The sequence below is a fragment of the Pipistrellus hanaki genome (genome assembly GCF_964339955.1).
Source record: "Pipistrellus hanaki genome assembly, chromosome: 9".
Taxonomy (NCBI): Eukaryota; Metazoa; Chordata; class Mammalia; order Chiroptera; family Vespertilionidae; genus Pipistrellus; species Pipistrellus hanaki.
In genome coordinates, this window is record NC_140511.1 from 27744363 (window position 1) to 27763909 (window position 19547).

Sequence of the window (19547 nt, forward strand, 5' to 3'; positions counted from 1 at the left end):
GGGGTGATCAGGCAGGCAGTTGAGCAGTTGGGGTGATCAGGCAGACAGGCGAGTGGTTAGGAGTGATCAGGCAGGCAGAGTGGTTGGGGTGATCAGGCAGGCAAGCAGGCAGGCAGGTGAGTGGTTAGGAGCCAGCAGTCCCAGATTGCGAGAGGTATGTCCAACTGCTGGTTTAGGGCCTGATCCCGATCCTAAAGCAGCAGTTGGACATTCCCTGAGGGGTTCCGGATTGTAAGAGGGTGCAGGCCGGGCTGAGGAAACACCCAGTACCCCATCCCGTGCATGAATTTAATGCATCGGGACTCTAGAATATATATATATTAGAGGCCCAGTGCATGAATTTGTGCATGGGTGGGGTCTGGCCAGCCTGGCCAGGGAAAGGGGACATGGGCGGTTTGCCTGCCTGCTGGTCAAACTTCTGGTCGAGGGGACAATTTGCATATTAGCTTTTTATTATATAGGATATACACCGAGTAGCCTGATGATTATGTGTTCAGAGATTATTATAATCTGGCCACTCAGGGTATGTCTGTGTGAGAAAGGATTGTGTACCTGCTGCCATACGGCCTTCATCACTCAGATTGCTACCAGCTATTCTGCAGCGACATGCAGGAGACTCAAGAGGGCAACCACTTAAAAAGGCGGTCTGATTCCTCCAAGCTGCTGAGGCCTGGGGGAGTGTGGGGCGGGCCAGGGAGGGGGCATGTGTGATAGCATCTCCAGGTTCCTGCGGTCAGGGCACTGCACCACCTATGGGATGTTGCAAATGGACTGAAAACTGGACACTCCTGTAGTTGCCAACCACTCAGTCCCCCCAAGGGTAAGGTGACCAGACGTCCCGATTTTCAACAATTTGTCCCGCGTCCCGTGGTGTTTTTAAGAAGTCTTTTTAAAAAGTCTTTTTAAAAATGCCGCAGGACAAATTGTTGAAAATCGGGACTGTCCCGCCAAAAGCGGAACGTCTGGTCACCTTACCCAAATGGCTTAGGAAGCTTTGCTAGCATCTTGGATGAATATGAATCCTGGTCTCCGGGCAAGGACTGGGATGGTAAAGCATATGAGACCGGGGCCCCCTGCCATTCTATCACCCCCACCCCTCTATTCACCGCTGCCCCCGCAGGGTGCTCAGGGCACACCCAGCACACTCACCCCCGGAGGGCAGGCCGGCGCAGCTGCCCCCGTGCTGGCAGGGGCTGCGCTCGCAGGCGTCCGGGTAGAGCACGCAGCCCAGCTTCAGCTCGGTCAGGCCCACCACCTCGGCGAAGCTGCTGCGCTTGTTCTGCAGGGGCAGCTCGTTGTCGTTCAGCACCACGGAGTCCAGGCAGCCCTGGAAGCCGCTCAGCACCTGCGTGACCCGCCCGTCGGCCAGGCTGCGGACGCTCTCCGCCTGCACCAGCGCCCCGAAGTAGATGGTGCTCTCGGTGCTCAGCGTCTGGAAGTAGAGGGGCGCCCGGCGCCGCTCCACGTAGCTGTCGTCCAGGGACAGGCTGGTGAAATTGCGGTTGAGCTCCAGGAAGACCGAGTGCCAGCTCCCGTCGTTGACCGCGCGGCCCGAGATGCCCAGGAGCCCGGGGCCACTGCCACAGTCCAGTTGGAACCACAGCTTCCCGTCCATGATCTGCGCGGGGGGGCGACACCAGAGCGCTTTTTAATATGCATCCTGTACACCCTGTCCAACAAGGGAAGGAACGTAGACCTTCCAGGTCACTAAGAGCTGAGGAGACATAAATGGCACGCGAATTCACAGAAACAGACGGAGCCAGTCTTTCCGAAATGTTTGACTCATGACAGAGCCGTGAGGGATTGTCACAGCATCACTCATTCTCACACATAGATCACATCCCTGAGCTTCAGTATGTCCCACTCGCTCATTCTTGGGGACTCTCATTTTCACCTCTGTGGCTCCATGGATTCCCTGCCACCTCTTTCTTTGTTTTTTTGTTTTTTTCTGCATAAATTTCATAGGCTCATGCCACACAAGCATGTATACTACTATAGAAGGTGGGAGGCTGTGTGAACCTGCAGAGCCCTGGGAAGTTAGGAATAAGGATCTAACTGGGGCCTTGTCCTGTATCACCAGGTTGACCCTTATCTGTGGAGCAGAGGTATCTGCGGCGGCTTATTTTACATGAAGACTACATCCCCTGCAGCATGTTTAGCCACATCACACACAGTTAGGACATACTCACTCTGCTCTGTAACGCAAATGTATGGATGTAAAAAGACCGCAGACAGATATTTCTTTTCTTTTCAGAGAGCTTGTGCGAGTAATCTATGCTGTTGTCTTTGTCACTATTTCAGTTCCACAAAATGGACTGAGTGGATATTGTAAATCACACCAGAATACTTGCTCAGTGACAACTCCTGGGTACATATCCATATTTTTATTTCAATGTGAGTCATAAAATGATCAAATGCGACTTCGGGGACCACCTTCTGCACAGTCCATCTGCTGTTATGCTCTGTGGCTACAAAGAGGTGTCCCTAGTCTATCAGGGAAAATCTGGTGGCGAGGGTACAATTCACGTAAGGTTCTGTAAAAGGAAGTAGTCAATTAATATGTTACTTGGTCCATTTCCCCTCCCCAACCCGACCCCCCGACTCTTGGGGTAGTAAACAAGTTACAAATTCACCCAGGAGGGCTGATGAGGCTCTGATGCATTCATACATGGAAGCTCTGTAACTAAGAATCATAAAATTATCCCAGACTAACATTGAGCACGCTAAGTTTACTTTTTTTTTCATGTTGAAAAAAAAAATAATAACAGCAGCAGCACTACTGAATGAATAGGGAGCCAGAGGCCTACATGATCCTCAGCTTTTTGAAAAGAAAATTCATCTGTCTCTTCAAATTTCTAGGAGTTTGGAATGATGATGCTTGTTTAGATGACAAACTAGAGATGCTAATGCCAAAAAGCTGCCTTTGAAAGGAGTTAATCTTTTGCTATTTCACAAGTATATTCCACCAGGGAGAGAAAAGAATCCTTTCATATCCTCTCACACTGGAAAATTATACTCTCATCCTATTTATTTTTCTCTGTCTTCAGAATAGGGTTAACCCAGGTTTAAAGGATCTCTCTTTTAAGAGAACAAAGCTTTCTCAAATCAGAGGGCAAGCTGTTTTAATAGAATTTGGGGTGTGCATGAAACAGAAAGGAAAGTTTATAGCAATGATCTGAAATGATGTGCCCGGTAGGGGGAAGGAAGCAATGACTTCAGTGAAATGCATAATTCAGACAGTGTGGCCCTAATGTCACATAACATTTAGGCTCTAGGGGTTGTTTCAAATCAGGGATGTCCTTTAACTCAAGTCTTCTGTGTCTTGAGGGTTGGGAGATAGCATATCAAGCTGTCTGTAAGAAGTCTTCTTGGAGGAGTGTAGAATTTTGAGCAAAAAAGTTTAAATTATGACACTGTGTGCTTCTAGGAAGCACATCACTATCAGAAACCTTGCGAGGGGGTGAGTACATGTTCTTTGAAAAGGGAACTCTTAACAAACCTATTTTCATGGCTGCCATTAATTGTTATCTGGCACACAGTAAGTGCTCAAAAATACATTTTGAATAAACAACTTATCACCCTAGCCCTCCAAATATTTTCTTTTTTATAAACATTGTAGTGCCCTCAATCTGTTTGCTTCTGTTGGAAGCCAAGACCTACCCCATCCTAGCTTTCACTCTGGGTATGTCGCAGAATCTCTTTGAGCGTTGGTTTCTTCATCAGCAGAAGAATAGTCATCACGGATATGTTTGTAGGTGTGTTGTTATTATAATATGTGAACTCCCTTCTTAGTGATATTCTGATGCAGACCCTTCGAACGCTGGAATCTTGGGTGGGGGAGGGGAGACTTCCTTTTTACTCTTCTAATCCATGTTAGAAAGATCTGGATTTGGTAAGTGGCCGAATAAGCTTGAAAAACCAAAGGAGCTCTCCCTGACCATTTTCCTTTCAACCCTGGGTGTTAAGCTAGCCATGTTTGAGAATCATCAACATAAAGCAATGCATCATCTAGAAGTTCTCCAAAATAAAATAAAAAAAATGTGACAGCTCTAAAAGAATAACCGAGAACCTGTGCTTTTGTCTAACACTGGCCCTAAAAGACTGGCATAGGGGAAGAGTTACTTGAATCTGGCAAATCTCTCCTGGTGACATGATGTGTTTTTATTACAGGTTCAAGGACAGCCATAGAACCGACCCCACCATTTCCATTATTGCTTTGGCTGCCAGGAAACTCAGAGTTATGGTTTCCCTGTTCAACTGAGGTAGCAACCCTAGATCTAGATATTTTAGGGATGATGTTCTGCCCTTCCCCACTTCAATGGTTGGCTCTTATTCTTTTGTGTGTGTGTGTGTTTTAATCTTTTTAATATATTTTTATTGATTTCAGAGAGGAAGGGAGAGAGAGATAGAAACATCAACGATGAGAGAGAATTATTGATGGGCTGCCTCCTGCATGCCCCACACTGGAGATCAAGCCCACAACCCAGGCATGTGCCCTTGACCGGAATTGAACCTGGGACCCTTCAGTCCACAGGCCGATGCTCTATCTACTAAGCCAAACCAGCTAGGGCTGTGTGTGCTTTTCTTAATGGCATTTTGATTTTATTGCATTCGGGTGTTTATGTTAAGCCTGGAAACTCTTTTGGAAGCAAACAGGGTGTACATGGTAAACAGATGAATGCGCCCCTTCACTGCTGCCTGGAGATAGCAGTGCTCCCTGTCCTCCAGCATTTTCCCTTCTTGAGGTCTCCATGCACTTCCTTCGCTGTTTGCAAGGGGCGCCCTCCACCCCACTGACTGTCTTAAGTACTTTTTAAGAGAATGTGCTGTAACCGGGAAAATATAAACAGCCAGAAGTGCAATTTAAACAAAGCATCTCAGCATAGTCATTGAACCAAAGTACAAGCCACACACCGTACCAAAGGCCAATAAAATTTAATCTTGCACGAGGTTGGAAATGTTAAGCACACAGATCCAAATCCCCTAAGTGGATATTCCTGGCGAACTGTAGGAGAATATCGGCAATAGTTCAGTACAGCTGTGTCCTGCTTTGGGTTAACCCAACACATGAGAAGCAAACGTAGAGAACAGACAGATTGGGGGGGGGGGGGGGTGACTATTCACATCACAAAGGGATTAATGGAGAGTCTCCTCAATGGGCAACCATCCCGAGTTTATTAGAATTCCATTTATAGAGATTCAATTTACACAACTTCCAGGAACACGCTTGTTCCATGAAATACAATCTACCTTAGGAGCTAGCGCTGCCTAAAAGGTTTAATTCTTCTTCGCCGTCCCCAGAGAGCTGCACATTTTAGACATTTTCCAGTGATGTGTCAAATGACAAATTCCATTTTGGGGTCAAGCCATCCAGGTCCAAGATTTTTCTTCTCCTCAAGTTTAATGCAATTGAAGGGATTTGCTAATAGGAAGTGTTTGCCTCATAAGAATGCTCTGCACCCACCAGGCCTTTTGAGGGAGGAGAGGGGGAGGTCAGTAACACTTAAACAGAGCCAGCAGGAGCTGGTACCTCGAAGGTGAGAGCATTTCCCAAGCAATGATACCAACCTCCATACTCAGGGCTGTTTAGAATGTGATCTACGGGTTGAAGGCACTATGCTTTGGGGCCAGGAGAGAATAAAGACAGGAGTTAAGCCTCTGAATTTTTCTTCTTCCACCATGAATATCTGAATTGAAGTAACTGTTTTCTAAAATTGCCCTTCCAGAATGAGTTTTTTATTGTTGTTGTTTTGTTAATCCTCACCCAAGGATATTTTGTCCATTGATTTTTTTTTTTTTTTTTTTTTAGAAAGAGTGGGGGGTGGGGGGAGGAAGAAAGAGAGAGAGAGAGAGAGAGAGAGAGAGAGAGAGAGAGAGAGAGAGAGAGAGATGTGAGAAAGACACATGGATTGGTTGCCTTCTGCACGAGCCCTGACCAGAGCTGGGAATTGAACCCATGACCCTTGGGTGTGTGGGCTAATGCTCTAACCACTGAACACACTGGCCAGGGCCAGAGTGAGTCTTTTTTGATCCCCAGTCAGGGCACATACAAGAATCAACCAATGAGCCCTGGCTAGTGTTTCTCAGTGATTAGAGCACCAGCACGCATAACAAAGGGTTGTGGGTTTGATATCCAGTCAAGGGCACATACCTGTGTAGCAGGTTTGATCCCCTGCCACAGTCAGGGCGCATGTGGGAGGCAACCAATCCATGAATCTCCCCCCCCCCCCCCCCCCGTCCCTCTCCCTTCCTCCCTCCCCTCGGGTGAGGATTAAAAAAATAACAAGAACCAACCAATGAATGCATAATAGGTGAAACAACAAACTGAGTTCTCTCTCTCCTTTCCTCTCTCTCTCTCAAATCAATACATAAAACATTTAAAAACACTGCTTTCCTTTGCAGAGCTAAAATTATTCTCTCAGCCGAATGTGCAAGGATTGTGGGAGATTCCCCACAAAACTAGCCAGCTTTTGAATTCCAACTCCCCGATCACTCACTCTTGGCCACCAAGTAATACCGGGCAATAAGACCTGGGAAAAGTCTATGTGACAGGGGAAGCCACTGGCAGTCAGCTCTCTCCCTCTGGGATTAAAGTCTAGGCCGCCTAGTCAACTTGGATGTGACCTATAAACAATCAGAGGATAGAAGCTAGGAAGGTCCACCATTATTCAAGTTAAACCTAGTGATAGAATCCTAGGAAGGAAACACTGTCTGTCACTTCCGCCCAATGGACACTTTCTGCTGGAGAGACATTGTAAAGGTATCTCTGAATACCTTTACAATGGGCTGGTGTAGCAACCTGGTAAGAAAAGCATTAGATTAAGCATGTCTTCCTCATTCTTATTTTTTCTCCTCACAATAATGGAGGGCTTAATCTGTCCTACAGACACCCAGAATACAGTTTTAAATTTTTGTTTATTGATTTTCCCCCCACTTATTTATGCACTAGAGACCCGGTTCATGACATTTGTGCACTGGGGCGGGGGTGGGGGGGTGGGGGGGGGCTGAGGGCGTGAAAATCCCTCATTCTGGCCTGTGCCCTCTTGCAGTTTGGGACCCCTCAGGGGATGTCCGACTGCTGGGGAGCGGTCCTAAGCTGGCAGTTGGACATCCCCCAAGAAGTCTTAGTGCTGCCGCAGAGGTGGGAAAGGCTCCTACCACCGCCACTGCACTCGCCAGCCATGAGTCTGGGTTTTGGCTGAGTGGCCTTCCCTCTGTGGAAGCGCAATGATCACCAGAGGCAGTTCCTGTGTTGATCATCTGCCCTCTGGTGGTCAGTGCATCTCATGGCGATTTGCATATTCGTCTTTTATTATGGAGGATTCATTGGTTGATTCTTGTATGTGCTCTGACAGGACATTAAAGCCAAAACCTTGACATATTGGGATGATGCTCTAACCAAGTGAGCTACTGGCCAGGGCCAGAATGTTATTTTTTTTGATAAAATAAATTGTAGTGTCAACACTGAGAACTAGGGAAAGCAGGGGGATTAAGAGACTGAAGTGTAGGTCCAGGCTTTACCACTTATTGGCTGTACAACCTTAGGTAACTTGCTTAACCTCTCTGAACCTCTATCTTCTCCAAATGATGATGATCAGATATAACAAATTTATTTAAATTTTATAATAAAAATAAAATGATGTATGTAAAGCTTTTAGTACTATTGCTGTTGACATGAAGGTACCAGAAGCTCTGAGCTGAACACAAATGCCAGACCTGTTCTAAAGGAAGCCTGGCTGCCTTTGGAGAGTTTCTGAGGCTGGGAATTACTTTAAAAAATTGGGCTACCTGTGTCAGATGGGACATATGGAATCTTCCACGGCCCAGATGTCCAACTTCTCTCTGAGCAAGGACAGAAGTCGCTCTCAGAGGTCAGTGGGGATAGAAGAGTACACAGCCAACCTTTTTAAAGGACTAACCCTGCCATGGAATTGATTAGGAGATACATTCTAATGAGCTATTGAGTGATTACAGCTCCGAGGAGGCCGGCCCTTGAACCCACTCTAGAGAGAAATCCCCTGTCTGCCAAGAGCCAGTTTCGAAGCCGAATACACAAAAGGAAATGGGGTGTTGGCACACTTCCCAGTTTTGCTGCTGCTCCCTCTGTCCCGAAGTCTGCTTCTGGCCTTCTGAATTTAAAAGACAAAACGATTTCAGCAGCCCCCAACCCGAGAGCCGAAAAGAATAACATGAGAACTGACTGCAGGAGAAGATAACCCGTTTTAATTACCTTCAGAATTATGCAGGGATTTGCTCTGGTGTACATGATAATCCCGTTGCTCTGCAGTGTGCGCAGTCGCAGACCCAGCTTGAAGTCCTCTTCGTTGCTGTTCTCAGAAAGCCGGTATTTGATGAAACTGTTTCCAGCAAAGCTGAGTGAAGTGTGCCCTGGAAAGACCATAATGAGAGGACACACAGGCTTTTAACTTCCGGAAACGAGCAGGGACATCTGAAATCACCCAACAACTACCATGGAAGACCATGGGAAGTGAGTGACGGCATCGAGGAGAAACCATTTGTCACTAAAAACTGGTTCTCCATTTCAGGTCACACTCTAATTTCAAAGTGGAAACAAATATTAGTTCAGATGCAGAAAAAAAAAAAAATCTTAGTTGTCTAATGACAAGGGCAACTTGGTAAATTCCATAACTGAAATTTTATTAGTGTCATTAAATTCCCAATTCCCACTGTCTAAAATTAGCTCTATTAAAGGATAACCCATCATGCCTATCCCCATCACTTAGACACTTAAGAACTTTCAGTTCCATGGAACTATGGGAAGACACAACCATTTTCAAAGAATGCCCGTATTCCTCACATATCCTAATGTCAAATAGCCAAATCATGACATTTGCACTAGCATCAGAAAAAAGTAACAGATAGAAAAGGAGTTCATGTCACAATTCTATCTTGACTATTAATTTCAAGGCTCTCTTTCTCATAATTTTTAGCCCTGTTCATATGGCCCAAATATGAGTTTATCCTATTTTTTTTTTATTGCCTCTAACTTTATGTTTTCACAAGCAAAGTAATGGTTGAAAAACAGTCTTGCTGGGAGGAAAGGTGGTGTAGAAATACACCAAATGGATAATTGTGAACAATCAAAAGTTTTTTATGTAGAGAGGAGAAAGGAGATGGGCAGAAAGTGACATCTGAAGTGACGAGGTTTGGCCTTACTGTCACTCTACGTCCCCACCTGCTATGTGCGCGGCATGTGTGCTGGGGTGGGGACAGAACAAATATCTTTCAAGTCTAAGCCTTAGATGATTTCAAAAACAAATACACTGGTGACCCCTTCACTTAACGGGCAGCTCTGTTCTTAAAATCAACTATGAAAGAGCTTTGGCTTCCATTTCTAAGAACGGAGCTTCTCTTTGCAAAGGCTAAATTTATTTCTGGAACCCACTGCTTAGCAAAGTGCCTTGCACACAATGGTCATAATCATTTTCTATTATCACTATAATGACTATTCAATCATTAATCAATCTAGTTCTTGGGTTCCAAAATTGGCATCAGTGTATCTGTATTTTAAGTATATCCTCTACCGAAGAGAGTATTTTATTGGTGCCTAAAATGAACAATACTCTTTTTAGAGAATTGTTCATTTTCGAGAATTCATGAATCAAAAATGGATTGAGTGAAGATCAGACACAGAGGGCCATTTGTACTGAAATAATATAAATACTGTTTTTTTTTTCTTTAAGAAACAGAGGTGAGCACCTAGAGTTTGGGGAACTTGCAGTTCGTTAGACATCTCCAGGAGAGATGCTAACTTGGTGCCCTAGGCTGGGCTGATCCCACTGAAGGTCAACTAGACAGGCTCAGCTCTACCTTCTGTGGGTCTCTGTTTTGGGACCAGGGTCTGTGAAGCCCTCTGAACATCCAAGGTCATGCCACAGGCACTCCAACTCTTCTGCCAACCAAAAGCTGTGCATGTTCCATAATTCCGCACCCATACCATCCATGCAACATGATGGAAAACACATGTTGTGGTCTCCCCATTGTGTTAGGAGCCCACGGTCACAGCATGTATTCTTCACACATGCTGCAGCTGCCATAAACGCCGAGTATGTCTGAGGGCGGGTGTCCGCTCTCGCCCATTCTGAAGGACAATATTGCCGGCAGGCAGAAACGTCTTCTGAAAGGGCGAGGGCAGTGTCACGGACTCAAGGGCAAAGGGCTTCAGGACTGGGGACTCGTCATCGCAACACACTTCTGCACCTGAGCACTCTCCGAGCTTCCCCGGTGGACACTGGCAGAGGAACGGTCTCTGGCTGGCTTCGTAACCGACGCACTGCATGTCCCCTGGGCACGGCTTCTCCACGCAAGGATCATTGGACCCCGGGCACAGTCCTCCTGTGACAAAGGGGGAATGAACATGCATGATCAGCACAAAGGGAATCACTCTACACCCCAGAAAGTCAGGAATGTTCAGGAGCTGGACTCCACAGGCTGCCAGAAGCAGGAGAGCCTTCAAATGTCCCTGTATCTGCCCAAAGCTTACTGTCAGGCTCAAGGAGGTTGGGTGCAAAGAGTCAATGGGACTCCTCCTCTGAGGCTATGTTAAGGTTGTGACTAGACCAACTTCAGCTGAAAGAAAACCTCACTACATGGGCTCTGGTAGTATTTCTTGGAGTGGGGTTCCTGCTTACCTGTGGCCATTTCTAGGCATCATGTGAGTTCAGATTTCTTCTACACTCTCCTGCTCTGGAAAACTAGGGGTAGACACAGGAAGATGCCAGCTGTTGTTCTCGGGTGGGGGGTGGGGGCGGAGGGAAGACTTTTCTAAAGAAAAGTATGACTACATGACTAATGAATGCTAAATTGTGAAAGCACCGCTAACTTTACTTCCTAATCCCTCCTGCTGCATGCCTGTGTATTGATTAGCTGTAAGCGTGCCCTGCCGGCTCTCACAGCTAGCGGGCTTCTCTCTGGCAAAGGAAGGCTTTCTTCCTCCTTGTTTGATGTTCACAGCTCAGTGAGATGAAAGGTTAATCCTTCACGGAGGAAATCCTGGGAAGCAGATTAAGTGATGGAGGCAGCAGTCAGGGCCCAGGTGAGTCGTTTCGGAACTGCAGCGATGGCAAACCCGGGTCCGCGGGAGGAAGCGCGCTTTTCAAAGGCCTTGGCTACTTCACACGCAATTAGGCCCCTTTCCAGCTGGTGAGAGGTGAAGTGGTACCCAGGGCTATAAAGAAGGGACGTTCAAAATAAGCCACGACTAGGTTAGCTGAGGCCTAAAGGAGCGCCTCTGGGAACCTAGAACAGGCTGGGCATCTGGAGGAGCTGGGCCTTCATCATAGTCCTCTCCATCCCAACTCTTTCCTCATCGTGAGGCATATTATCCCATTTTACAGTCACTCCTTTGGAAGAAAGCAAAAAGTTGGGGTGTGTGTGTGTGTGTGTGTGTGTGTGTGTGTGTGTGTATGTGTGTTTTGTTGTTGTTGTTGTTTATTTTTACCCCTGAATACTTTCCCTTTGATTTTTATTTTTAAAAAAATATATTTTATTGATTTTTTACAGAGGAAGGGAGAAGGATAGAGAGTTAGAACATCGATCAGCTGCCTCCTGCACACCCCCACTGGGGATGTGCTTCAACCAAGGTACATGGCCTTGACCAGAATTGAACCTGGGACCTCCCAATCTGCGGGCCAACGCTCTATCCGCCAAGACAAACCGGTTAGGGCTCCCTTTGATTTTTAGAGAGTCGAAGGGAGGGGGAGAAATAGAGCAAGTGAAACAGCTATGTGAGAGAGGCACATTGATTGGTTGCCTCCTGTAGGAGCCCTGATCAGGGCTGAAGACCTAGCCTACCCATATGAAGACCTATGCCCTTGACCAGAATTGAATCCAGGATCCTTCAGTCTGCAGGCCGGTGTTCTATCCACTGAGCAAGCTGGCTAGGGCGGTGAAAGCAAAAATTTAATGCTATCTACTTACAAACATTTTAAACACTGTAACCCATGAGAGGATCAATATAAGTAGCACAGGCAAACTTAGAATTCATAAATCCTATTTTCCACTGGTTTAGAGCTCAGCCCAAAATGATACTCCTTGGCAGCGGTCCAGCTTACAGAGTGTTAGAAGATGAAGGGATTTTTAACTGAAAATTTAGAATGATCCCTACAAATGGTTCTAAAAAGACATAAAGTACATCTCCCTGTTTTCATTCAAAATACATCTTCATTCCTGCCACATATGTATCAATATTTATGGAATTTGAAAAAAGCTGTTCAACCACCTTATGATCTGCCTCAAGAGTTGATAACCAGTTTTTAAATAATGTTCGGTGCATTCATTCAACAAATAATTTTTCAGGGCTAATGAGGTGATAGGCCTGGATATGTAAAGATGAAAGGAAATGACCGTCTCTTGCTCTCCTATGTAACAACCCACAAACACATGATTGCAACACAATGAGGAAACTGCTTTCGTAGAGATATGTGAATGCCACGGAAGTATCAGAGAAAGAAAAGTGTGATTCCCGGGAGAACGTCAGTCTCCTATGTAAAGGAAACATTTTACACTCGGGCTTGAAGGATGAGATCATTTGAGTAACAAGGAACTGTGTTTCATGGGAATGAACCAACCATAGTTAGTCCTTAACTGCATTCATGTGTTTCAGTTTATTCATGGTAAGTTGACAACTCTACCAGCTGACCCTTTGCTGTCTCCATGAGTGGCTTCCTTTTGGTTTCTGATGGCCTGCAACTTCCATGCTGCTCCTAGACGTTGACAGGGGAGTATATGCTCAAAAAATATACACGGAGCCCAATGCTAACCTCTGCTACATGGAGGGGCAATGTGCACAAGTAAAAAAAAATTTCACATGACAGAGTTGTAACTTTAGATTACTTAGATAGTTCCTTCCAATTAAACACAGAAAGAGTAATTTAGGATTGAAGAAATCTGTTATGTCCCATTTCATGGACACACCTCTTTTCTTGTCCTATTTTTACCAGCCAAAGGACGTCCTTTCCATATTCTTCTACATTAAAAAAAAAAAAAAAAAATATATATATATATATATATATATATATATATATATATATATATAAAATTGATTTTTCACAGAGAGGAAGAGAGAGGGATAGAGAGCTAGAAACATCGATGAGAGAGAAACATCTATCAGCTGCCTCCTGCCCCCGCCCCCGCCCCCACTGGGGATGCGCCCGCAACCGAGGTACATGCCCTTGGTCGGAATCGAACCCAGGACCTTTCAGTTGGCAGGCTGACACTCTATCCACTGAGCCAAACCGGTTTCGGCTACTTCTACATTTCTGAGACACATCTTCACAACCTTTTCTGCTCTTATGCAATGGCTCCATTGCTAAGAAACGTTGCATTATCAAAAAATCCAGTTTAAAAGCCACTGTTTCAAAGGGGACAAGAGGGCTAGATAATTTCAGACTCATGATAGAAAAGCTATTTTATCCTATAGGAATTATAGTAACTTAAAATAAAAGAGTTATAAGTGCATATAATAAAAACTAAACACTGTATTTCAGAATAAATATGACACTTGAGTATTTCTCTCTTTTATTCACATGTTTTGACCTTTTCTTTGACTGTCACTTCTGACCTGGTAATTAGTGCAGAGCTTTTCATTTTATCACTTATCTCTCTCTCCTTTTAAAAAATATGTATTTACTGATTTTAGAGAAAGGGAAAGGGAGAGACAGAAACATCTGTGATGAGAGAGAATAATTGATCTGCTGCCTCCTTCATGCCACTCTGGGTATCGAGTCTGCAACATGGACATGTGCCTTGGCCGGGAACTGAACTGCGACCTCCTGGTTCATTGGTTGATGCTCAACCATTGAGCCAAGCCGGCTGTGCTCACTCATATCTCTTATGCTGGTTAGAGCACAAGGCCATTTAGACCCACAACTGAAGTTCAAACTTACAGCTTTTTTTCTTCCTTTTTCCTTTTCTCATAACCATAGAACCCATATAATTAAATCCAGTAAATTAATGAATTATGTTAGAGACAGTTCCCATTATGAAAATTCTAGGTGGAGGATATGTAAAAATATATTAATACAAATATAATATGTGTATTCTAAAATTAATGATATGTTAGATCTATAATAATGTACATTTCTATTTATCCTAGCAATGGACTCTGATAGGTTATTTTTCTTCCTTTTTCTTTTTCCAATAGGTTTTCTAAGGTAATGGGGATTGCTCTTGGCAAGCAATCTGACTGGACTCCTGATGCTTTAAAGTCCTGTTGAGGCCTCGTCTCCAGTCCTGGCTGAGATCGGAGGAGCCATAAGCTGCCGGGCCTCAGCTGCAGCTGTTTGCTCGCTCTGCTCACGTCCACTCTCTTGAGGTTCAAGAAAGTATGAAGACAGGTTAGCATCGGGAGGTCCGTGTAAATACAATGGCTTCTTAGCTGGGGGCAGATGTGAGCATGTCCATAAAATACAGTCTAGGCCCTGGCTGGGTAGCTAACTCAGTTGGTTAGACCGTTATCTGGATATGCCAAGGTTTCAGGTTCAATTCCAGTCAGGACACATGCAAGAATCAACTAATGAATACATTAATGTGAGGAACAACAAAGCAAATGTCTCTCTCTTTGTCTCCATCTCTCTCTCTCAGGTCAATTTTAAAAATGCAATCTATTCTGAGTAGATTTTTATTTCTAGTTATTGAAAATCAGGTTTCCCGGAACTAAATAGTTCCCATATGCAGTGCTGTAGTTCTCTCTCTATGGACAACGGTAAGAAATATACATTGTCAGAGGGACCTGTTCTTTGAATGTCCACCTGGAACAATGTCCTGTGTCCCTCAACCTCAAATGTGCTCAGGTCTGAGTCCTGGGGATAATGAGCATCTTTCTGAGCAAAGGCTTCAAGTCTCTAGTAACATAAAATCCAGTATACTTTTAATGACGCCGAGGGGTTAACTTGTTCTTAGAAGCCATGTTTATGTCACCCCCTTCACCTACCATCGTAAAGAGCCTCACAGACCCTCTCTGTGGCAGCAGAAAGCGCCTGATCAGCTTTCCAGGACTAGCCAAGGAACAACAGTGTCAGCTCCCGTTGGCTGCGGGGAAGAAGTTATCTTAAATAATCCAGGTTTAATGAACTTGTGCTGTGATCAGTGACAGCCTAGAGCACATGTGTCAAACACAAGGCCCGCGGGCCAAATCCAGCCCGCTAGGCCTTGCAATGTGGCCCGCACCGCGCTGTCATCACTGCACTCCACTGTCAGTTTATGACATTGTCAGTTTATGACTGTTCAGTAAACCATTCGGCCCGCGATTTAGGCTGGATTTTAGATTTTGGCCCCTTCTCTGATTGAGTTCGACACCCCTAGCCTAGAGGGTGGGAGCGCCGGACCTCCATGCTCGGCATCTCCAGGCACCCATTCATTTGGTGCCAGAATGAGCACCGAGGGAGAAGGGTCCTACTTTATCAAACCAGCTGATGCCGTTTGCTGTATGTCAGGACAGGAGGAGCAGGCATTTTTAGCAACTGCCAGAACATAAAGCAGGCACAGAAAGCTCTGTTCCAGTCCCAGGTCCCCTCTGGAAGGGGGGTCGTGCAATCGACAGCGGTGCGGCGCTGACAAGCAGCAGGCCTGGATGTTGGCCCTGACTTGACTGTTCAGTTGATGGGGTGCCTGGCTCTGAGCACGTCCAGTGATGTCTCTGGGCCTCCATGCTTTCTCAGAAAAATGAGGATTATGACTCTTCATACAGGCGTAAGCATGAAATGGGCTAGTGGACTAGTATGTGAAAGCAACTTGCAAAGAAAAAATCAATACTTATAGTAGAATCAAATTACGACAAGGCCCCTAAACCGGGGACAGCAGCTTGCCTCAGCCACATGGCAGAGACCTGAACTCAAGTGTAATCTTTTCCTTACTGTCCTTTCTGGGTCCAGTTCAGCATCTGTAAATGGACAGGTAAAGTGAAATACTGTGCATGTGGGAGACACAAAATAACAAGACCTGGAGCCTCTTAGGAATCAGTGTCACAGGCCAGGTGCATTGTGGGAGCCCCTTCATCCCCTTTGGAGGTGTGTTTCTCCTAGTCTCCCTCTAAGGAGAAACACGCACACCATGTAGCCATCTCTCAGAGAAGGTTTTCCACCTTCTGAAGTTTGGCTCCCACAGAAATTTAGGTCACTCTCAACAGAGCTAACAACATGCAACTCTCTCCAACAGCAGCTTCAGAGCTTTGGAAACTGCAGGGAGGAGAAAGGTAATCCTCTTGAGGTTTTAGAAGGTTCTCGCTGCCATCGTTAATGACTCTCCTCTCTTCATCTCCCCAGCATTCCACGGCACCCCCATCCCCCGGATGATGAAGTCAATGCCTTCAGCTAGCAGCACATCAGTGTCTAGCTGTGATTATTATCGCTGCCACTTCGAGCTGATTCAACCTCTCGATTCATGTTTCTGCCTCATTACACGGAGAATCCAATAACTAACGGTAAACAGTATGCTGAGAATCCGGTAGCTAAATGGTAAGCACCTTGAATTCATGGGCTCTGCCAAGATGTCACGTCTTGGCAAATGCCATGGGAGCCAATTACCTTCCATCTTAATTCCTGGGCGACATGACATTTCTAAAACACCTTCTCCCAGTGTCTCTTGGCTTCGAAACGGTCTCTTGGGGTTCTCCCAGAAGCACAGAATCGTGCATGAGGGTGTTTTCTTGGCTCAGCCATATCTTCTGGGAGATTTCTCTACGGGCTAAGTGAAGTTTCATTAAAGACAACTTTATGTGTGAGCTGAATATCTGAGGGAATACCCAGACACTGAGGTGCTGGACACCTCCAACTGCTCCTGGCATGTTGGGACTCGGGTGCTGGAGATGAGGGATGTGCAGAGACACAGCTAAGGGATGTCTCCTTTTAGATATATTTCTATATCAGACTTCTGAAAAATCAGTGAACATTTTCCAAAATAGACAATCAGCCCAGCTCCTTAGATTGCCCCTGGTGCTCTGTCTGCTTGCTTTCCCCGAGGGGGCTCAAGGGCATCTATCAATACCCTCGACACTTAAGTTGGTGTCAGGTTTTCTTAGTGAAGTGCCAATGTTCATTGGACTTCTGAAGTTTACCAGGGGCAATCTCATGGCATCAGAACTTTATATCTCTTGAACTTCTGTTCAACCACGATGCTGGATGGTGGCTGGAATTCAGTGAACCTATTTGGCACCAAAAGTTCAAGTTTGCTCTCATTTTTCAAAGCAACTTGGCATTTTGGTTCAAGATGCTAATGATGTTAATTGAACACAAAACGTTTGCATGAGAAAAGGAAGTTAGGAGAGGGATAAATATGGAGGCCAAATCTGTATAAATATTACTTTGCAGCCCTCGTCATCCTGATTATTCCACCATGTGGTTCAAAAGTCCATTGAGTGAATCTGCCAATTTTCCAGGGTAAGCAAGTCAATACTAGTATGTGTGTGTGTGTGTATGTGTGTGTGTGTGTGTGTCTGTGTCTGTTGGGGGAGGGAGGGGCATTTATGGAATTTAATTACGTCTCCTTTCCAATAAATGAGATGCCTAAAATGCCTAATGCTTTCCTTAATAGGTCTTCACTGTATTTTTATTTTAGAGGATGCTTTATAAGAAGTAAGAGAGCTATTACTATTCTAACTAAAAGCTTGCCCCCTGAACCTGGAGGAAATTCTTTCTGCTTTATCTTGCTCTGAGATCTCTCATCGTTTGATTTTCTGACGACTCCCATTAGACTCACTCACCCAGGCTGCAAATATAGATCCTAGGCTTCACCCGGAACCTCCTGATATAGCTGAGTGTGGGGCTCAGCCACCAGCATTTCTTGTAAGCCCTGTGCCTACTGCAGCTGAGACGCCCACTGCCATCCTGAGATGGTATTGCGGAGTCTGGGCATTAGTCTGCTGGGAAAAACGGGGTCATGTGAGCATTCCTACAGAGGACACAGCCCTGGGGCTATGACTCACATAAAAAAACGAAAGAGTCTTTGTTCTTATGATGCAGATCATAAAATAGGGGCCCCAAATGAACCTTCGCTGAGTCCGCATGCCCCTTGCACCAGCTGGATGGCCCTGGGCAAGACACAGAGGCATCATATTTATAAGACAGAACTGATCATATGTCACCTGCTGAGACAAGGTGACCTTTTGGGGCTCCTTTCCCATTAAAATCTGGTATTTTATTTTATAGCTTAATTATAAGAGTGACTTGAAGGTGAGAAGAGGCTCTGGGTGGACCTGAATCTGCACAGAGCTCCCCACTGAGGATATGTTTGCTTTACAACCAAGGCTGCTCGGGGGCTGGCTGGGGGCTGCATCACAAAACATTGAGGCATTCTGCATTTATGGGGAGCAGGAAGGTTAATGGGGACCAGAGAACAGGAGTCCCCGGCAAGGGTACCGTCTCCAAAATGACTGCATTCATGTCTCATGCAAAATGTAAAACAATCAATAAAATATATTTAAAAAAAAATGCAGAGCAAGCCCCTCCCAATAAAAGTCAACCCTCTAAACCCCTCCTTGAAAGAAATCCTGCTAAGTCTGCCCTGGCTCTTCGTGATGAACTTACAATCCTCCCTCAAGGGCCAGTACCTAGGCGATCTCTCATGTCCTAGGTCACAGAAAGCTTTCCTGTGGCCACAGCAGGGAATCTGCCCTTCCTACACCCTAACATTTACTGCAACATTTTCACTGCAAACAGGCACTTGCAAGTTGACTTCACAACAGCCAGCGCCTGAGTGCAGGGACTGCTCCTTTTTTCTTACTCCTGAATCTTCCCTGTGTAGGACTCTGCTGCCTCCACCGACTTTTGCTGAATGAAACCCATTCCCAGAGCACAAGGCTTCATTAACTGGTTTAGTTTCTCCCCAAGGGTCTTCCCTATCCTGCCTTGAATGCCTTTTGAACTCTGCTGCGAATTGTCTCACCCAGGCCTGGGCAGAGCTCCAGGGCATCAATCAGTTTGCCTACAGAGGGACCTAGGTGAGGCCCGGACAGCTGGCATTCATAAATCCTGCACGTCGGTGGCATGTGCCAGAAAGACACTGAGCCTAGCATGCATGCTTGGAGTTCTTCTGGAACTAATTTGCATATTCAGCAGGTCAGATGTCACTGCATCCATCCCGTGAAAACACAAACAGAATTCACTGGGTACCGATGAGTAAGAGGCGGGAACTTGTCTGGGCTGCTGCGAGGCTGTGGAAGTGTCTCTCAAAGGGAGCTACGACCTTCGCGGTCTTCCTCTGATGAACTTATTTTCCAAACTGCAACCAAAAACCTTCTACACAGGAAGAGGCCAAGGCCCTGCCTGCCCCCCATTACCTAAGAGGATGTTTCACAAATGGCATTTCTTCTGGCCCCGTCCCTCTGAGCCAAGTTCACACTGGCTGGAAAGACGGTGCAATTTTCCTAGAAGAGGGCAGTGGATTTATGGCTCCACATGTCAGAGAGAGGAAAGAGGGAGGCAGCCATGCTTCTCCCTGACCGCTGTGGGCGTGCGACTCTGTGCAGTGACGGCCTCTGACCGGGAAAGGTCAAGGTTCAGTGATTCTAGTTACATCAACAAACGCGGAGC

At 45.8% G+C, this 19547-nt stretch overlaps 1 protein-coding gene across 6 annotated transcripts in view; it reads right to left on the minus strand.

Annotated features, from left to right (window-relative positions):
• FAT3 (FAT atypical cadherin 3) overlaps positions 1-19547 on the minus strand; it is a 644128-nt gene that overhangs the window by 28863 nt on the left and 595718 nt on the right. For all 6 annotated transcript variants that reach the window (XM_084895365.1, XM_084895366.1, XM_084895364.1 and 3 more), the window contains 3 exons: positions 10222-10356; positions 8231-8388; positions 1150-1618 (listed from right to left, as the gene is read on the minus strand). In XM_084895365.1, coding sequence (XP_084751491.1) covers positions 1150-1618; positions 8231-8388; positions 10222-10356 — 762 coding nt within the window. The remainder of the gene's footprint in view (positions 1-1149; positions 1619-8230; positions 8389-10221; positions 10357-19547) is intronic.